The sequence below is a fragment of the Pogona vitticeps genome, chromosome 4 (assembly GCF_051106095.1).
Source record: "Pogona vitticeps strain Pit_001003342236 chromosome 4, PviZW2.1, whole genome shotgun sequence".
Lineage (NCBI taxonomy): Eukaryota > Metazoa > Chordata > Lepidosauria > Squamata > Agamidae > Pogona > Pogona vitticeps.
In genome coordinates, this window is record NC_135786.1 from 634,679 (window position 1) to 651,896 (window position 17,218).

The 17,218-nt window shown below is 49.9% G+C and overlaps 1 protein-coding gene across 3 annotated transcripts in view; it reads right to left on the reverse strand.

Moving 5' to 3' along the window:
* Positions 1 to 17,218, reverse strand: part of SLC12A5 (solute carrier family 12 member 5) — a 111,140-nt gene that overhangs the window by 20,002 nt on the left and 73,920 nt on the right. For all 3 annotated transcript variants that reach the window (XM_072996546.2, XM_072996545.2, XM_072996547.2), the window contains exons 2-10: positions 15,112 to 15,206; positions 14,125 to 14,256; positions 13,528 to 13,674; positions 12,089 to 12,143; positions 11,477 to 11,607; positions 10,898 to 11,139; positions 8,231 to 8,442; positions 1,272 to 1,439; positions 562 to 660 (exon numbers count right to left, since the gene is read on the reverse strand). In XM_072996546.2, coding sequence (XP_072852647.2) covers positions 562 to 660; positions 1,272 to 1,439; positions 8,231 to 8,442; positions 10,898 to 11,139; positions 11,477 to 11,607; positions 12,089 to 12,143; positions 13,528 to 13,674; positions 14,125 to 14,256; positions 15,112 to 15,206 — 1,281 coding nt within the window. The remainder of the gene's footprint in view (positions 1 to 561; positions 661 to 1,271; positions 1,440 to 8,230; positions 8,443 to 10,897; positions 11,140 to 11,476; positions 11,608 to 12,088; positions 12,144 to 13,527; positions 13,675 to 14,124; positions 14,257 to 15,111; positions 15,207 to 17,218) is intronic.

A 17,218-nucleotide genomic window follows, 5' to 3' on the forward strand; every position in this document is an offset into this window, starting at 1 on the left:
ATTTCCAGGGTTGGGAGGTTCGTAATGTCTCCGTGTGCAAATGCAGCTGTGGTGCGTATGCCTCAGGGAAGAGGGCTGACGGCGTGCCACCCCCAAGTCACTTGCCCCCTGGCTCCTCGAGCACCCCTTGACGCCACCATCCTGTTCACCAATTTCTGTATTCTCAAAGGCTTTCACGGCCAGGATCCGATGGTTGTTGTAGGTTTTTCGGGCTGTCTGGCCGTGTTCTTGAGGCTTTTCTTCCTCACGTTTCACCAGTCTCCGTGGCCAGCATCTTCAGAGGACAGGAGCCAAGACTTTGAAGATGCCCATGGCCATAGAGACTGGTGAAACGTGAGGAAGACAAACCTCCAGAACACAGCCGGATCGCCTGAAAAACCTACAGCGACTATGCTCTCTATGGGTTTGTGTGTGAGAGAGAGAGCAGGGAGGGGCGTGTGCTGATGGCTTTGCCATGGCAGGGCACGGGAGCAACAGTGGCCTCCATTACCCCCCCCAGCCTCTCTCCCTCCCCTGGTCTGCCTCTCGCCCTGGGAGGCTCTTTCTCCCCAGAAAGGATACAGACGGCTGAGGTGGTGGCGATGGCCAGGATGGTGCCCGTGGGGATCGACTTCTGAGCATCCCGCAGATCTCCAGACCTGTTGGAACCGGCCATGATCCCTGGGAGGCGGGCCGGGGGGGGAGGCAAACAGAAAGGTGAGCTGGTGGAGGAGGAGGAAAAGCCGCCCAGCGGGCCATTCCCTGCTCAACCGGCAGAGGCCAACTAGCCTGGATGGGGGTGAGTGGCGCTCTGTCGCCATGCCCAAGCTGGAGCCCCTGCCCCCCCCCAGAGAGGAAAGTCGGGCCCCAGGAGATAGGGAGGGGGGGCCTGCTTGCTTGGTGGCCTCCCTTCATGGCCAGCTGAGCGCCACCTGCAGGGCTTCTTCCCCCCCCTCCCCCCGGCAAGGCTCAGCCAGCCGAGATCCCGACCACCTCCCACGGGATCAGAGCTGGCTCAGGGCCACACACCCCAAGCTCTTTGGCAGGGAAGGCGAGAGGGCCTTGGGTGGGCCCCCTCCCCCAAATAAGGACCCCACAGCCCCTTCCCTGCCCCACCCTCAGGTCCTGGGGCTCCTGGGCAGGGCTGGGGTCGAGAGTGACCCCTGGCCTCTCGGCTTTGGCTCTGGGCAAATGCAAGAACGGCCCCGAGCCAGGAGACCTCGAATCCCGCCCGGACCCCCACCACGCCACCCTGCCTGGGGCCCCACGGACGGCACAGAAGGCCCCCCTACCTGTGACGGAGGGGAAGTAGATGCCCACCAGGAGGGTGAAGTACGAGGTCATGTCGCTGAAGACGTACGGCTGGTCCATGTCCAAGAGGCCGTCCGAGGGGGGCACGGAGGTCAGGCCCGCTTTCTCGATAATCACCCCTTTGGGCAAGTAGGAGCTCCAGAGGTTTTCTGCGGCCAGAGAGAGAGAGAGAGAGAGCAAGAGAGAGAGAGAGAGTCACAGACCGGGAGGGTGGCTGGGGTGTCCGCTCTTCCCTTCCTGACCATCCCTGTCCTTCTCGTCCTGGACAGAGAGAGAAAACCTCCCTCTCCCAGAGAGCCTCCCCTCCGTCACTTTCCACTGGCTGGCCCCGGAGACCCTAGGGCAGCCCCCCTCCGTCCAGCTGCTTTGGGGCTGCCTCAAAGCATGGATACCCCCCACACACACACACAGACACACACACAGACCCACAGGCACTGCTTTGAACCCTTGGCTACCTGGAGGAGAAAGGAAAGGGGCCGGCCAGGATCGACCCGGTGGCTTTGGCCGGAACCTTTTGGCAGTACATTCCTTGGAGCCCAATGAACAGGAGAGACCACCCTTACCAAAAATAGACTGGACTGTTTACGATCTAGATAAAATACATAGAGTGGGCCCCAAACGCAGAGATCAACCCCGTCATATTTTAATTAGATTTTCAAGCTTGAGAAAAAAAGAGGAGTTAATGAAAGCGTTATGGGAGAATCCAGGAAGCTTGGTGATTGCTAAATATCCAGTACAGATTTTTAATGATTTTTCGCATGAGACAATGCAATTTCGCAGAAAAATGAGAGTTATCACATCTATTCTGCAAAAAAAAAAGAGTGAAATACAGTTGGGGATACCCTTTGTTCCTAAAGATTCATCACGATGGAAAATTTAACAAAGTTATATCCGTCCAAATGGCTTTAGACTTCTTAAAGGATTCTGGAATATTAACAAGAAAAGAGTGGGAGGAACAGATGAGGCTGATGAAGAAATCAGGGTCAAATCAGAAATCTGAGGAAGATGAAACAATGGAGCGCGATTCAATTGAGAGCGACAAGGGCGAGGGAGAACAAGAACAAGATCAAGAAGAAGAGGAACGACAACTAGAAGAAGAACAGGAAAAGGAAAAACAAGGAGCAATTCCAAAACAACCAAGGAAGACTAGGGGACGTGGAAAATCAAAGGAGTAAAAGTTTTTAGGCATAATTTAAAATGTAATTGAGATAAATGGAGAGGGTCTGGTAGGATGAATTCTTAGTAGAAAAAAAAAAGATAAGAATCAATGGGTAAACCAGAAAGAAAAGGAGGGAAGAAGGGATGAGAAGGGAATGATATCGTAAGGAGAAGATACAATGGGACTTAAAGGGAAATACCCAGTGAGGGTAAATTTAAGTGGTGGGAAAAAAAAGAGAAGGGGAGGAACAATCGGGAATAAATAAGAGCAAATGAGACATAAAAAGGAGAAAACCGAATATAGAGGAACAATATGGAAATAGATGTATAGATTTAGATGGGAAAAATCTGGGAAGAAATATTTATTTAAAAAAAAAATTCTACGAAAGTTAGATAGTGACATTCCCTTCTCATCCTATGTTTTAAAATAATGTTTTGATTATTATTATTAGTTACATTGCCTTTCCTGTTTATGTGATAACAGTACATATTATGAAATGTATACGAGTGTATGGGTAAGGATATATATATATACATATATGTGTGTATGTGTATATATATATGCATATGTGTGTGCGTATGTAAGTATATAAATATATAAAATATGGATTCAAATAATAATATAAAGCGAGAGAGGGAGAGAGCCGCGGTGGAGGAGACAGACATGTCCCCCCCCCCAGGGTCAGTAGAAAAGACCGGAAGAAATTTTGCGAAGTATGGGGGGGAGAAATATTAGTAGTGGGGAAGCACGGGGTAGGTAAAGGTAGTAGGATTTTATGTTTATGCTTATTTTTGTGTTTAGTTTTTTGTTTCGTAATAAGGGGAGCAAGGGTACACCAATCAGGACTAGTATTAGTAAAAAAAATAGTAACAAGTAAATTGAAATATGGTTAAATATTTAAATTTTCTTACATGGAATGTAAAAGGCCTTGGATCTAACTCAAAGAGGGCCAAGATACAGAGTGTTTTGAATAAAAGTAATAATGATATTGTATTTCTGCAAGAAACTCATCAAAAACAGGAAGGTGTCAATGAATTGAAAGGTAAATGGATTCAAATTTATGAAAAATCATTTGGAACCTCTAAATCTCGAGGCGTGGCAATATTAATTTCAAAAAAGTGTGAATTTCAGATTGAAAAAATAGAAAAAGATACTCAAGGAAGATATTTGATAATACAAGGGAAAGTGAGAGGGGAAGAGATTATGCTTGTAAATGTGTATGCACCTAATGAGCGACAAGAAGAATTTTTAGAAAATATATTGGGAAAGTTGGATAAATTGAGAAAAGGGTCAGTAATATTAGCAGGAGATTTCAATATGGTAATGGATTTGGCGAAAGATAAATCAAAGCTGCAGACTGGGGAAAGGAAATCTAAAATTACAGGTTTTAATAGATTAACAAGTAGAACTGATTTGAAAGATGTATGGAGAGAGTTAAAAGGGGATGAAAGAAGATTTTCTTTTAGCTCACAGGTGCACAACACATATTCAAGGATAGATTATATATTTGTGTCTAATGACTTGTTTCCTAGAGTAAATGAAACAGTAATTGATGTTATACAAATTTCAGACCACGCCAGAGTGAAAATGGAGTTGATGATTAAATGTGATTATAAAGTGGCAAATAGGTGGAAAATGGATACGAGTATATTTAGAAATCCAAACCTAATTGAAAAATTTCAAAAGGATCTATATGAAACATGGGAAATAAATGAGAAAGGGGGAAGTCAAACTAAGGTAATATGGGATGCAATGAAATCTGTGGCAAGAGGGTATGCATGTAAAATGTCATACATGATAAAGAAAAATCAGGGGGAAAGAATACAGGAATTAGAAGATAATATAAAGGAATTAGAAAAGACAGTTATAAAAACTAGGGATAAAAAAGCAATAATAGAATTACAAGCAAAGAGAAAGGAACTGGAAGGAATTCATTTAGAAAAGGTACAAAGAAATTTAATATATTTAAAAAGAAATTATTTTGAATTTAGTAATAAGAATTCTAAATTATTAGCTAATGCGTCTTCTAAAAAAAAGAATAAAAGTAATATAGGAGTAATACAAGATATGAAGGGGGAAAGATGTAATAAAACAAAGGAGAAGCTTGAAGCTTTTCAAATGTTTTACAAAACTTTATATAGCAGTAAAAATCCTTCCACTATAAAAATTGAAGAGTATATTAAAAACAATTTTAATAAAAAAATCTCAGAAGATGATAAAAATGTCATGGAGCAGATGATTACGGAAAAGGAAATAGAGGAAATTATAAACAGTTTAAAAGTAGGAAAGACCCCTGGAACAGACGGATTAGGCCCAGAGTATTATAAAGTATTTAAAAAGATCCTTATACCAAAATTAAAAGAGTTATTTAATAAGATATTAAAGGGAGAAGAAATCCCACTTTCATGGAGAGAATCACTCATAGTTTTAATACTGAAACCAGATAAAAACCCTGCAAACATGGATGCATATAGGCCAATATCATTGATAAATCAGGATGCTAAGATATTTACGGCAATAATGGCAAAAAGATTGAATAGTTTTATGTGGAAATATATTGAAAAAGACCAAAATGGATTTATACTTGGTAGGCAAATGTCTGATTTAATGAGGAGGGTACTTAATGTAATGAACTTGGCGAAAGAAAGTAATTCTAAGGCGGGAGTAATATCACTAGATATATTTAAAGCTTTTGATTCAGTGGAATGGGAGTCATTGAAGACATTAATTAAGTATTTAGGGTTTGGATCTAATTTCAATCATATAATTCACCAACTTTATTCTCAGAATACAGCTAAGGTTATAGTGAACGATGGTATCACTGAAACAATATACTTAGGTCGGGGCACTAGACAAGGTTGCCCCCTATCTCCAGTACTTTTTACAATGATAATTGAAATTTTGGCACAGATAATTAGAGAAGATAAACAAATTAGAGGGGTAGATAATAAAGAGAATGGTAAGATAAATTTATTTGCCGATGACACATTATTAATAATTAATAATCCATCTGAAACAATTGAAAGGTTGAAAATACATTTGAAGGAATTTGAGAGTATAATGGGATTAAGGATAAACTGGGGGAAGTCCGAATGTTTATTGTTAAACCATTCAGAAGAAGAGGAAAATAAAGTGAAAATAATATTTGAAGGTAAAATAGGAAAGGTTATGAAATATTTGGGGATTAATATAACTTGGAACCTACAAGAAATAATCAAAATAAATGTGGATAGATTAAAAACAGAGATAACTGGAAGGATAAAGAAATATCAGAAATTAAAAATTTCATGGTTTGGTAGAGTCGCATTATGTAAAATGAAAATAATCCCTAAATTAAATTTTATATTTTGGATGCTCCCTATAAAGATTACAGAAAAACAATTAAAAGAATGGCAGACAATGATAAATTGTTATTGCAATGGAAATAAACGAGGGAGGATTAATAAAAAACTATGGTATGTCGCACAAAAAAAGGGAGGTCTTGGATTACCTAATATAAAATTATACTATGTAGCGAATCAGCTTAGACATATCCCAGATATAATTAAGGATAATAAAAATTTAATTTGGATGGATATTGAGATGGAAGGAATACAAGAAACAGTGGAAAGTATCTTGTTTAAAAAAAAAATTGCAGAAGGGATAAAAAAGATTAAAAATCCGTTTTTAAGAAACATGTTGGAAAATTGGAAGGAATTTAGAGAGGTATTGAGTCCACAGATATCTCCTTTATCTCAGGTAGTTGATTTAAGCAATTTTCCAGAAAATTTAAAAAATTTAAAGAATGTATTAAAAAGCAAACAGATAAGTAGATTAAAAGACTGGACAGAGAAGATAAAAGAAAAAGGGGATATAAAAAAGATATTAGGGGGAGAAGGGTATTCATGGTTAAATCTAATTCAATTAGAAAAGTGGACAAGAGAATGGTATACTAAAGAAGGGAAAGGTAGAAAAATGACAAAATTTGAAGAAATTATAGAAAAAAGATTGAAATCAGAGGAAAAAACAGAAAGAAAAGGAACTGTAAGTCAAATATATAAATTATTAAATCAAGTAGAACAGGGTACTGTAGGGTTAAAAATGCAATGGCAAAATGATTTGGATGAAGAAGTAATAGGAGAAGAATGGGATAAAATATGGGATCAGAGAATTATGAAGCACATGTCAGTAAGGATAAAAGAAAACTGCTATAAAGCAATATGGAGGTGGTATTTAACGCCGGTCAAAATGAATATGATGGATAAAACTGTGTCATCATTATGTTGGAGTTGTAAAAAAGAGAAGGGGACATATTTACATATGTGGTGGCTATGTGAAAAAAGAAAGAAAGAATGGAAAGTAATATTTAGGGAAATAACTGAAATTATGGGATTGAATATTTCAATGTCCCCAATAACAGCCTTATTGAATTTGAGTAAAGAGCAATTGGTGAATGAAAATAAGGATTTAATAATAATAATGATTACGGCTGCAAGGATAATTATGGCAAGGAATTGGAGAAATGAAAATCAATTTAACCTTGAGGAATGGTATAGAGAATTGTGGGATATGGCTATTAGTGATAAACTGACATGCGATATGAAAATAAGCAGGGGCCAAATGAAAAATAATGACTTTAAAAAAATATGGAACGTATTTTTAGAACATGTATTTCGGAGAGGGAGGGGGTATACACCAAGTGAAGAAACATTGAAATTTTGGAATGAAAATGGATGGAAAGAAGTGTAATGCTAGTCCTGAGGGTGATGGGTTCACTGTTATGTTTTGTAATTTATAGTCTCGTAATTTACAGTTTGTTTTTTTGTAGTAGTAGGTATTTTGTATTTTTCGGGTTTTTTTATTATTATTATTTGTACTTTTTAATTAAAATTTATAAAAATAAAATATAAAAAAAAAAAAAAGGAGAGACCACCCTAACCCTAGCCCCTGGCCCATCCACCTCCTGCAGTCCTCCCCACGTCCTATCAGTGTAGTCGTCGTCATCATCATCATCATCATCATCATCATCATCATCATCATCATCATCATCATTATCGAGCCCGGCCCCTGTCAAAGAGGTACCATGGGGGAATCGAACTCCCCGCCTCTGGCTCCACAGCCTGGTGCCTAAACTCTGGAGCTCTGCAGCTAGTCCTCTTTAAGAATGCTGTCCCTCATCCCCCCCCCAAGCTTGTGGGTTGTTCCTTCTCCCTTCCAGATGGGATGGGGCGGGGCGGGGCGGAAAGCCTCCCTCCCTCCCTGTGGCCTGGTTCCATTATTCAGGCTGCATGGCCAGGCCAGAGGCCCCTTCCTGCTTCCCCCCCACCGCACTCCCAGTGTGGACAAGCTGCAGCCTGGTCTCCAAACCCCCCCCCCCCAATTCTCCAACATATGTGGAGGGAGGGTGACCTGTGCCAGCTGCTTGTAGGCCTCTCACAATTGCCAGGGTGCCCGGCCCCTGCCTGGCATCTGGTCGGATCCACCAGATCTTCTTTCTAACACCCCACCATCTCACCCTCCAGCCTAAACAGGTATCTCCCTGAACGGCCCAGAAGCTTCCTTGACCTCAGTGTGAGGCTCCGGCTCCTGGGAGAAATGTTCATGCTGCTGGGGTTCCTCGTGAGGTGCCAGGGTCACGCAGGACTAGCTGGCCCTGGGAGGGAGAGGACGGGGCAGAAGAGCACCCGTGTCCTCGCTCAGCCCTTCCGGGCGAGAGGGGAACCCTTCCGCTCTGCCTCTAGCCGAGGTGCTGCTCCTTTCTCAGCCCCCCCTCCCGAGAATCTGGGAGCCCCACAAGGTTACCTTGGATGAGTCCTGACGCTGCTCCAGGGATGCCCTCGATTTCCGTGACGTTGTTCTGCTCAAAATACTCATCACAGGTGGCATTGAGGAAGCGGGAGGTGCAGAACAGTTCCCACAGCTGGGAGCCAATGGTCTCGTTGCCCACTTGGACCACCTTGGCACACACGTCGAAGCCATGGCGGGACAGGGTCCGATTCCCCAGCAGGCAGATCCTAGAAGGGGGGGAGATGGTTAGCCAATGGGGGTGGGTGAGTGGGTCCCACAAAGGGCATGGCATCTTCCCCCCCCCCCAAGGATGGGAGCTGGCTAGCCTCCCCACCCAAGGGGGACTGTGGCTCTTCTTGTTGGCCAAGGGCAAGCTTTCCTAGGTTGCCAGAGAAACGGGTCCTGGCCAGACCCCATGTGGCTGGGCTGCCTGCCCCGCCCCAGTTTGAGCACCTCCTGAGGCAGGTCCCCCCCCCGCCCTGCCACCAACCAACATCGATGTAAGTTAGCCACCGAGGAGTGTCAGTGACAACGATGGCTTGGCAATGAGTGGCTCCACTCAATACTTGCGGTTTGCCTCTATATAACCACACTGTATCATTCTTCTTGTTTGTTAGTTCTGAATCTCATTATTATTAGGTAAAGGTAAAGGTGCCCCTTTACAATTGTTGTCCAGTCGTGTTCGACTCTAGGGGGCGGTGCTCATCCCCGTTTCCAAGCCATAGAGCCAGCGTTTTGTCCGAAGACAATCTTCCGTGGTCACATGGCCAGTGCGACTTAGACACGGAACGCTGTTACCTTCCCACCAAAGTGGTCCCTATTTATCTACTTTGCATGCTTTCGAACCGCTAGGTTGGCAGGAGCTGGGAAAAGCGACGGGAGCTCACTCCGTCATGTGGATTCGATCTTACGACTGCTTGGTCTTCTGACCCTGCAGCACAGGCTTCTGCAGTTTAGCCTGCAGCGCCACCACGTCCCTTCTCATTATTATTATTATTATTATTATTATTATTATTATTATTATTATTATTATTATTATTATTATTATTATTATTATTATTATTATTATTATTATTATTATTATTATTATTATTATTATTATTATTATTATTACACCCTTTCCCATTTAAAAAAGAGAGAGAATTAGGTTAAGCCAGCCTAGCCTTACTCCTGCCTTTTTCAGATAAGCTTACGAGCTGGGTAGATTGTCAGAGGGCCACGCATGTAGTAGAACCTGATCTCAGCAAAGGTTTGGACACGCCACCTGCCACGTTCATGTGGACAACATGGGTGAAATGTGGGTTAGCGGATGCCACCGATCAATGGATCCAGAACTGCCTTGGGTTGTTGTTTTTTTGTTTTTTTAAGGACCCGCTCTGGTCCAGTAGTTTAATACTGAGGTCCTAGAAAGGGCTGGTTTCCAAGTTTGCAAAGGATGTGAGGCTGGGAGGGAGAATAACACCCAGGACTCTAGAATCAAGACTTTGGCAGGTAAACCTTCCTGCACTCAGGTGCCAAAAACAAGCAAACACCAAAGACAAAGAGGGCAGGAAGGAGGAAGACTTGGCTTGCCAAAAGGACCCACGAAAAGGATCTCAGCCTCTTAGCAGACCACCAGTTGAACCCAAGCCAGGGGCGTGATCTGTGGGCTGCGACCTGGGGTCCACCACCTGGAAAACCTCGTTGCTTTGCTGCATTCCATGGACTGTGCGCCCTCTCCAGTCTCTCCCGAGTTACGGCAACCCTTGCCAGGGTTTCCTGGCCATAGCATTCTCACAAGCGGGTTACCAGGCTCTGATCGTTAGAAAATTTTAAGAACTGTACTCTGCATGTTTGTTTTTTATGTTGGCGTGGGCTGCTGAGGTGTGTGCTTTCTTTATGCTAGAGTCCAGCGGCTTGCAGCCATTCAGGTTTTTGAGGGAACAAAGTTGCGATTTTAGCTAGAACTATAAGTTCAACACAGGAAGTAACTGTTTAGGGGCCACTGGGTCTATAACTGTGACCAATTACTTTTTAAAACTAATTTCTCTCACACTCGAGGACGCTCACAGAAGTGGGCTGTGTGGCAACAAGGAATGCGCTGAAAGGCGAGGATGGACTCAGGGGGAGGACGAGCCACGAAACCAGTCCTTGGGGACCGCCGCTTCTCTCTCTCTCTCTCTCTCTCTCTCTCTCTCATTTCTATGCCACCCAGTCAGTGGATTCACAAGACCCTGGGCAGTGAACAAAGAAGCAAAAACCCCACCCCCACCCACTCACCCACTTCCTGCCCATAATGACAACCAAAATCATGCTATATAACCAACTTGAGTGTGGTCATCAACTGAAAAAGCTGAAATTCAAACATTAAAATCAAAATCATTTGAGGGCATGATGTTCTGAAACCGTTCTTAAATATGATGCCATTTTGAGTAATTTCTTGGATCCTGGGAGGGGTGCAGCTTGGCACACCTCAGCTGGCGGTTTGTTCCCCAAGATTAAGAGACGGGGGGCGGGAGGGAGGGAGGTCAGTGTCATCACGTCTGAAAGGAAAGGGCTTTGCTAGAACCCCTTGGCAACTGTGGAGCCTCACAAAGTGAGGAGGGTCACGCGATATGGATCCTCCCGTGCGCTTCCCTTCCCTTCTGCCTCCTCAGACACCTGCCCCCAGCCCCCCCCCGGTCCCTTCTGGCAGGCCCTTACGGGAAGGAGGGTGGGTCGATGGCAGATTTGATGACGCCGGCATAGATGGCCAGGATGGAGAGGATGACGCAGCCCAGGAAGACCAGGGCAAACTTGTTCACGTATTTGACTCCCACGAAGACCACGGTGGCCATGCACGTGAGCACGCACGTTCCGTAGACCCGCATGTTGTTCAGCAAAGCAGCCGCCTCCCCGCTGGCATCCTCAGCCTTGAAGATGGCCATGGGAGGGAAGATGTAGGCCTGAAGGGGAGGCAGGAGACCTGGCGTCAGAGACGGTCCACCCCACCCCAGACCCACAGGACCAGTGCCGCCACCCCCCCCCGGCCCTCTCCGCATGCCTATCCCCAAGGGACCTCGGTGGAAAATTCACAAACGGAGGAAGCTCTGAGGAAGGGGACTAAAGAGCAGAGGGCGCAGGCAAGAAGACGGCTACGCTGGATGGGTGGGTTCACAGGAACGCAAGGGAAGACGAAGCCCTTCTGGCTGGGTGAAAAGGGCAAGCCTTGTGCCAAACTGAGGGGGCACACTCCCCCCTTTCCCATCCCTACTTGGGGCATGGCTGCCCCTCAGCACTCACCAGCAGGATCTCGATGGTGCCCAGGATGTACATGGCACCTGCAAAAGTGGTGCCCAGGTAGAAGCAGAGCCCCACGGCACCTCCAAACTCTGGGCCCAGCGAGCGTGAGATCATGTAGTAGGATCCACCGGCTGGAAGGACGCACACAAGACAGAGGAGGGTGAGGGGCCGGGGAGACAGGGGCCTAAGCATAGCCCCATGGCATGGAATTCCCCCCTCCCCCCTCAGCCCCACTGGGTGTGCCCTGGCCAGCTCCCAGAGCCCCACCTCTGGCCGAAAGGGCCTTCTCCATTCTCAGGTGGCAGAGGTACCGGTACGGATCCTGCTCTTGTTGTTGTGAGGGGCACATTGCTCTGAAAGCCACAGGCTGGCTGTGGCTGATGCTTACGGGGCAGGAACGAAACCCAAGGAAGGTGGGGGAGAGGCCCCTGGTCTTTCTCCCCTCCTGGTCTCTCTCTGGCCATGGACGGCTGGCCCTTGGCGCTGGCTGGTGGGGCGCCTGGTCCCCTCAGCCAAAGCCCCGACCAGCCCCACAGATTCCAGACTCACCCCCTAAGACCCTACCACCCACCCACCCACCCGACCGCCGCGCCCCCGCCACCATCCACACACCTGGCACCACTCCGTTGGTAGCAATAGCACTCATGGAGATGGCCGTCAGCATCGTCTGTGGGGAGAAGAGGGAGGGAGGGAGGGGCCTCAGAGGGGCCTGGGAATGGGCCAGGGCACCAGGTGGGTGTGGGTGTGGGTGCAAAGCCCCCCCGGGTGCCCACAGCTGCCCAAGTTCCCTTCTCTCTCCCACCGCCACCCTCAATCCCAGCTCATGGCACACCATCCACGATCGGAGAAGGGGGCGCCCAGCTGCCTGCTGCCCTCCTCGGCCTGGTGCTTTTGTCAGGAAAAATGAGAGGAGACTCAGGAAGGCCGTCCCCGTGGAGGGACGGGGCACGGGTGCAAAGAAGGGAAACCACTGGAAGCCCCACCCCACCCCCCACCACAAAGCCACCAGCCACCAAGGCGGATGGAGTGGCATGCCTCCAGGCAAGGGAGGAGCCCGGCTGGTGCACGGTGCCCTTCTCTGCCCCTGGGCCGGCCCCTGGGGAGTGAGGGGCAGGGGGCACTCCAGATCCCAGCAGCCCCCCTAGCAGTGCTGCTGCAGGTCCTTCCCAGCACCTCCCAGTAGCCAGGCCCATGGCGGTGGAGGCAGCCGCGATGGCCCGAGTCCAGCCCACAAGGAAGGGGCGGGGCGGGGGGGGAGCCAGAGGGCTCCGTCTCCATCTGGGCTTTTCCCCCACCCAGCCGTCTTTAGCCAGGAGCTGACCGGTGGCCCGACGTGGCCAACAAGGAATCCGCTCTTCTTCGGAGGTCCACGCTGTTGACGCTTGCTGAAGCCCTGCTCTCCCTATTGGGCAGGATGAGGGCAAGCCCAGCTGGGATGCCTCCCCACCCAGCTGGTGCCACCCCCGCTCAAGCCCCCTGCGGACCTAGCAGCACCCGAGCCCCTACCCAAAGGGCCTGCCCCCCCCCTTGGGCTCCCGGGCCCGCCCTGAGGCGACTGGGTCTCTGGGGCGCAGACCGTGTCCTTCCAGAGGAAGGGCAGGCAAGGGGGTCTGGGGGCCCCACCTCCGGCTCCTCCCAGGAAAAGCCGCCCAGCCTCTTGTGGGACCGGCCACCAAGACGGACGGGCGGACGGACGGACGGACGGAGAGGTGGAGGGATGGGGAGCTGCGCTGGGGGGCCAGGAGGCGCCCGGAGCGCTCAGGCAACGGACCGGGATTCATCAGCCACTGGAGCTCAGCCTTCCCGCATCGCTGCCCGCCCAGGCAGGTGCATCCATCCTCGGCCGAGGCAGCAGATGCCTTCCGCGGCACCCCTCTGCCGTTGCCGGGCCTGGCCCGCGGGGCCGTGGAGAGCTCCCGGGGCAGCCCGCGTCCAAGGCTCGGCCCGGCCCGGCCGCCCAGGAGCCTCCTCCCGTGCTCCGGGAGAGGGGTCTCCGGGAGGACCCTCTCTTCGCTCCCCGGCAGGTCGCGGCGGGAGCCCGAGCGACTCACGCAGGAGCAGCAGAGGAAGACCATGCAGAAGGACTCCAGGATGCCGGAGATGCCCACGACCCACGTCAGGCGAAGGAAGAGGATCACGCCGAAGATGTTCTGCAGGCAGGGCAGGTAGACGCCCATGAAGGTGCCCATGCGGGGAGCCTGCGTCGTCGTCGTCGTGGCCGTCGGAAGGAAGGAAGGAAGGAAGGAAGGAAGGAAGGAAGGAAGGAAGGAAGGAAGGAAGGAAGGAAGGAAGGAAGGAAGGAAGGAAGGAACGCTGAGCGGAGCTGCCCCGGCCGGCCGGCCCTTCTTCCCCTCGCCCCCCCCCAGCTCCCTGCCGCCACGCGGCTCCCGATCCCCAAAGAAGCCTTCGCTTCGTCCCTCTGCGCCCCCCCCAAACGTCCCTGGTGCTCGGGGAAGAGGGGCAAAGGTGTGTGTGTGTGGGGGGGGACGGACTCCCAAGCCTGACAGAGGAAGAGGGTCATTTTGCCCCGAACCTAGCGGCCACGGGCGAGAGCTCTGCCGCCTCCCAGGGCAGAAGGGTGGGGGGCTTTGGGACCCAGCCTCCTCCCTCCCTCCCTCCCTGCCCCCTCCCTCTCCCCACCCACCGACCTTGACCGGCTTCTTCTTGGCCCCGTCGTTGTTCTCGGCCTCCTCGTGCTCCCGGCTGCCCTGCGGCAGGTTGGTGTAGTTGGCCAGGCCGCTGAGCAGGGAGGACACCATGGGGCTGGTGTCCATTTCCTCCTGGGGAGCAGAAGGCATGTGTGGGGGGGGAGGGCAGAGACGAGCAGGCCCCCAGGTCAGCACCCAGGCAGGCAAGCATGAGCATCCCTCCCTCCCTCCCTAGCACACACACACACACACACACACATCACAGACTGACACCACGGGGCTCCAACCCCATCTGTCCCTCATGGGTTTCCTTCCACCCCAGGCAGGCAGCTGGCTGAGGCCTGGTGACAGATGGGCATCTGACTTTGCTTTCTGCTTTCACTTTGCCTCCCGGTCCAAAGTCAGGGGGATTCATCACTGCAACCCTAAGTCCCCGTCACTCCTCTTGTGCTTAGGGTGGCGTGGTGATTTAAAATGGGAGACGGTGCAAGCTCAGAGCATCCCTTCCAAAAATGAGGGTCAGAAAAAAACCTTGTCTCCCTTTGCAGTGAAGAAACTGCCACCTGGGAGTGGAGAGACAAGGAAGGGGGTGACTTTTGCAGCTGACCAAAAGAAGAGGGGAAAGGTGGAGAAAAGCCCCATGGCCCTCCTACAGGATCCAAAGGGGAAGTTAGGGGGTCCCTCTCGTGGGCCACGAAACCATGGTGAACTGAAGCTTGCGTTTGCTCCCTGCGAGCCTTCCGGAGGTCTGTGTAGAGGACGCAGAAGAAACCCAAACATTCCCGAAAGTGTGGCAAGATGTGCACGGCCGGGCCCTTCCTAGCCCAGCTGCTCAGGCCAAGAAGGCTCTTCCTGGGTGCCGGGCACTGGAGCCGCCCCCTCCTGCTCGGGAAGCAGATGCCGTGTGACTGAAGAAGGGACCCGACCCCACCTTCCGCCCGGGCTCCCACCATCTGGTGTCCCATGCTCCCCACCCCACCAGCTGACCTCAAAAAGGGCCATGTTCTTCCCGTCATATTCCTTCCCTTTCTCCAGGTCAGTGCTGTTGATGAAAGGACTGCTTTCCTTGGGGTTTCCATCACCTGAGAGAGAGAGAGAGAAAGAGAAAGAGAGAGAGAGAGAGAGAGATGGACCTGTGGCAGCCCTTCTCATCTTTGGCGAACCCCCATTCCTTACCTCTGCCGGCCTGAAACCAAGCCGAAGCCCCATTCCTTCCAGGCCCAACTTGCTTCTTGGCTCAGAGGCACCCAGCAATCTGCCCTAGGCTGCCCACCCCAAGTCACCAGAAATCCTCAGAGGGAGATCTTGTGGGAGACGACAGCTCCTGCACTATCGCATACACACACACGCAAACAGAAGGTGATGGCGAGGGGAGGGTTGCCCCTGGGAGCCCGCAGGTCCGAGAGTCCCCGGCCATTTAGGCAGACCGGCCAAAGTTGCCGCGGCCAAGGATGGGCCGGGGGTGTCGGGGATACACAGGTACAGAGTTCAGGCTAAATAGTACGGTTCCTTACTGTTGCCCATCAACTCAAGTCCCTTGTACCCTGGTGGGGGAAACCAGGGTACAAATCTGATTTACGAACAATAATACCCCAAATGCAACTGTTTTTCTCAATCAGAATGGAGCCACAGAATTAGATGTTGAGTGAGAAGTCAACGCTGATGTTAGTCACGTGGATTCACTGGTTCTGCTCGGAAGTGGAAACTCTTCTTCTGCCTGAACACGCACGCAGCCAATAAGATTCCCCATTTGAATGCGCTGATGCCCACCATTTGCTAAATGTCCTGAGAAGCTGTTTCTCTGTCCACAGCCAGAAAGCACCTGTACTGGCCTTGTGTGTGTGTGTGTGTGTTTGTCTGTGTGTGTGTGTGTGTGTGTGTGTGTGTGTGTCTCCCCTTGTGTGTGTGTGTGTGTGTGTGCGCGCGTGCTCTGCTCAGCCCCCCCTAAACAGATTCAGTGCGACAGCTAAGGACATTCTCTTTGCTCCTCCCAGTCAGGGTCTGATGGGGTGCCTGTGGCTTCCTCACGAGCTCTTTCCCCCTAATATTTACACCACTGCTTCCCAACCTTTTTTGAGTCATGACCCCATTTTATAAAGTAACGTGCAATTCCCCACCGTCACATTTCCACAAAAATGTATTCTCAATGGAGTAAAGAAAACACATTAAAATAGATTTTTCAGAATATAACTCTAACCTAATCTTCCACGCGACGGTTGTGCTAGCGCCTGAGCAATAAATCAGTGTTGAAAAGCTTCATGGTGAAAATGTTCTACAGACAACACTTTGCCACGACCCCCCCCACACACTTGGGGGTCACAACCTCCAGGTTGGGAGAACCCATGATCTCCTTCCCCATGTGCTCCTTCCCCAAAGAAGGGGTCCTCAAGCTGTTTCACCTCCATGTCGTTTAACGATTGAAAAGTTATTGCTAGCGGTTGGTGGTCTTTTTAATGGTTCCACCTGAAGGGCAGCATCAGCGATTGTTTGAAAGTCAGCGACAGGAGATTTTGTTAAGGGGAGAAAGGAGAGTGGCTGGGCCGAGCCTGCTCAGCACAACCGCATGCGGTCTGAAAAGGTGGCCCATTGCTCAGGGTGGAGGCGGGCGGCTCTTCTTCCTCCGGAAGTGTCCCTCAGCCAGGACCTGCGCTGCATGCGCCCCGTCTGGTTGCCCCAGGCCAGAGGTTTGGCAGAAGGGGGGGGGAGCATTGCTCACAGCTGGGCAAAGGATTGGGGTGGGTGGGGGGGTGGGCTCCAGGGTTTTGGCCTTCAGGTCTGGGTTAAGATTCCTCTTCTGGGAAGGGGCTGCAGAAGGAGCACGAAATACGTCTCCCACCCCACCCCGAGCAAACAGGCTGAAACACTGTCCATGAAAGTGGCCCAAATGTCTCAAGCCAGAACCGACTCATAGCCAGGCCCTCGTAGGGCTTTCAGGGTAAGTGAGAGAAGTGGCTTGGCCCCCTTCCACACCCCTCGCCCCTTGTAAGACTCCATGGCCAAATGGGGATTTGAACCCAGGTGTCCTGAGTCCCTAGTTTGTCACGCTATGCGCTGCACCATGGAGGGACCTGGCTAACCTAGATCCCGTTTAATA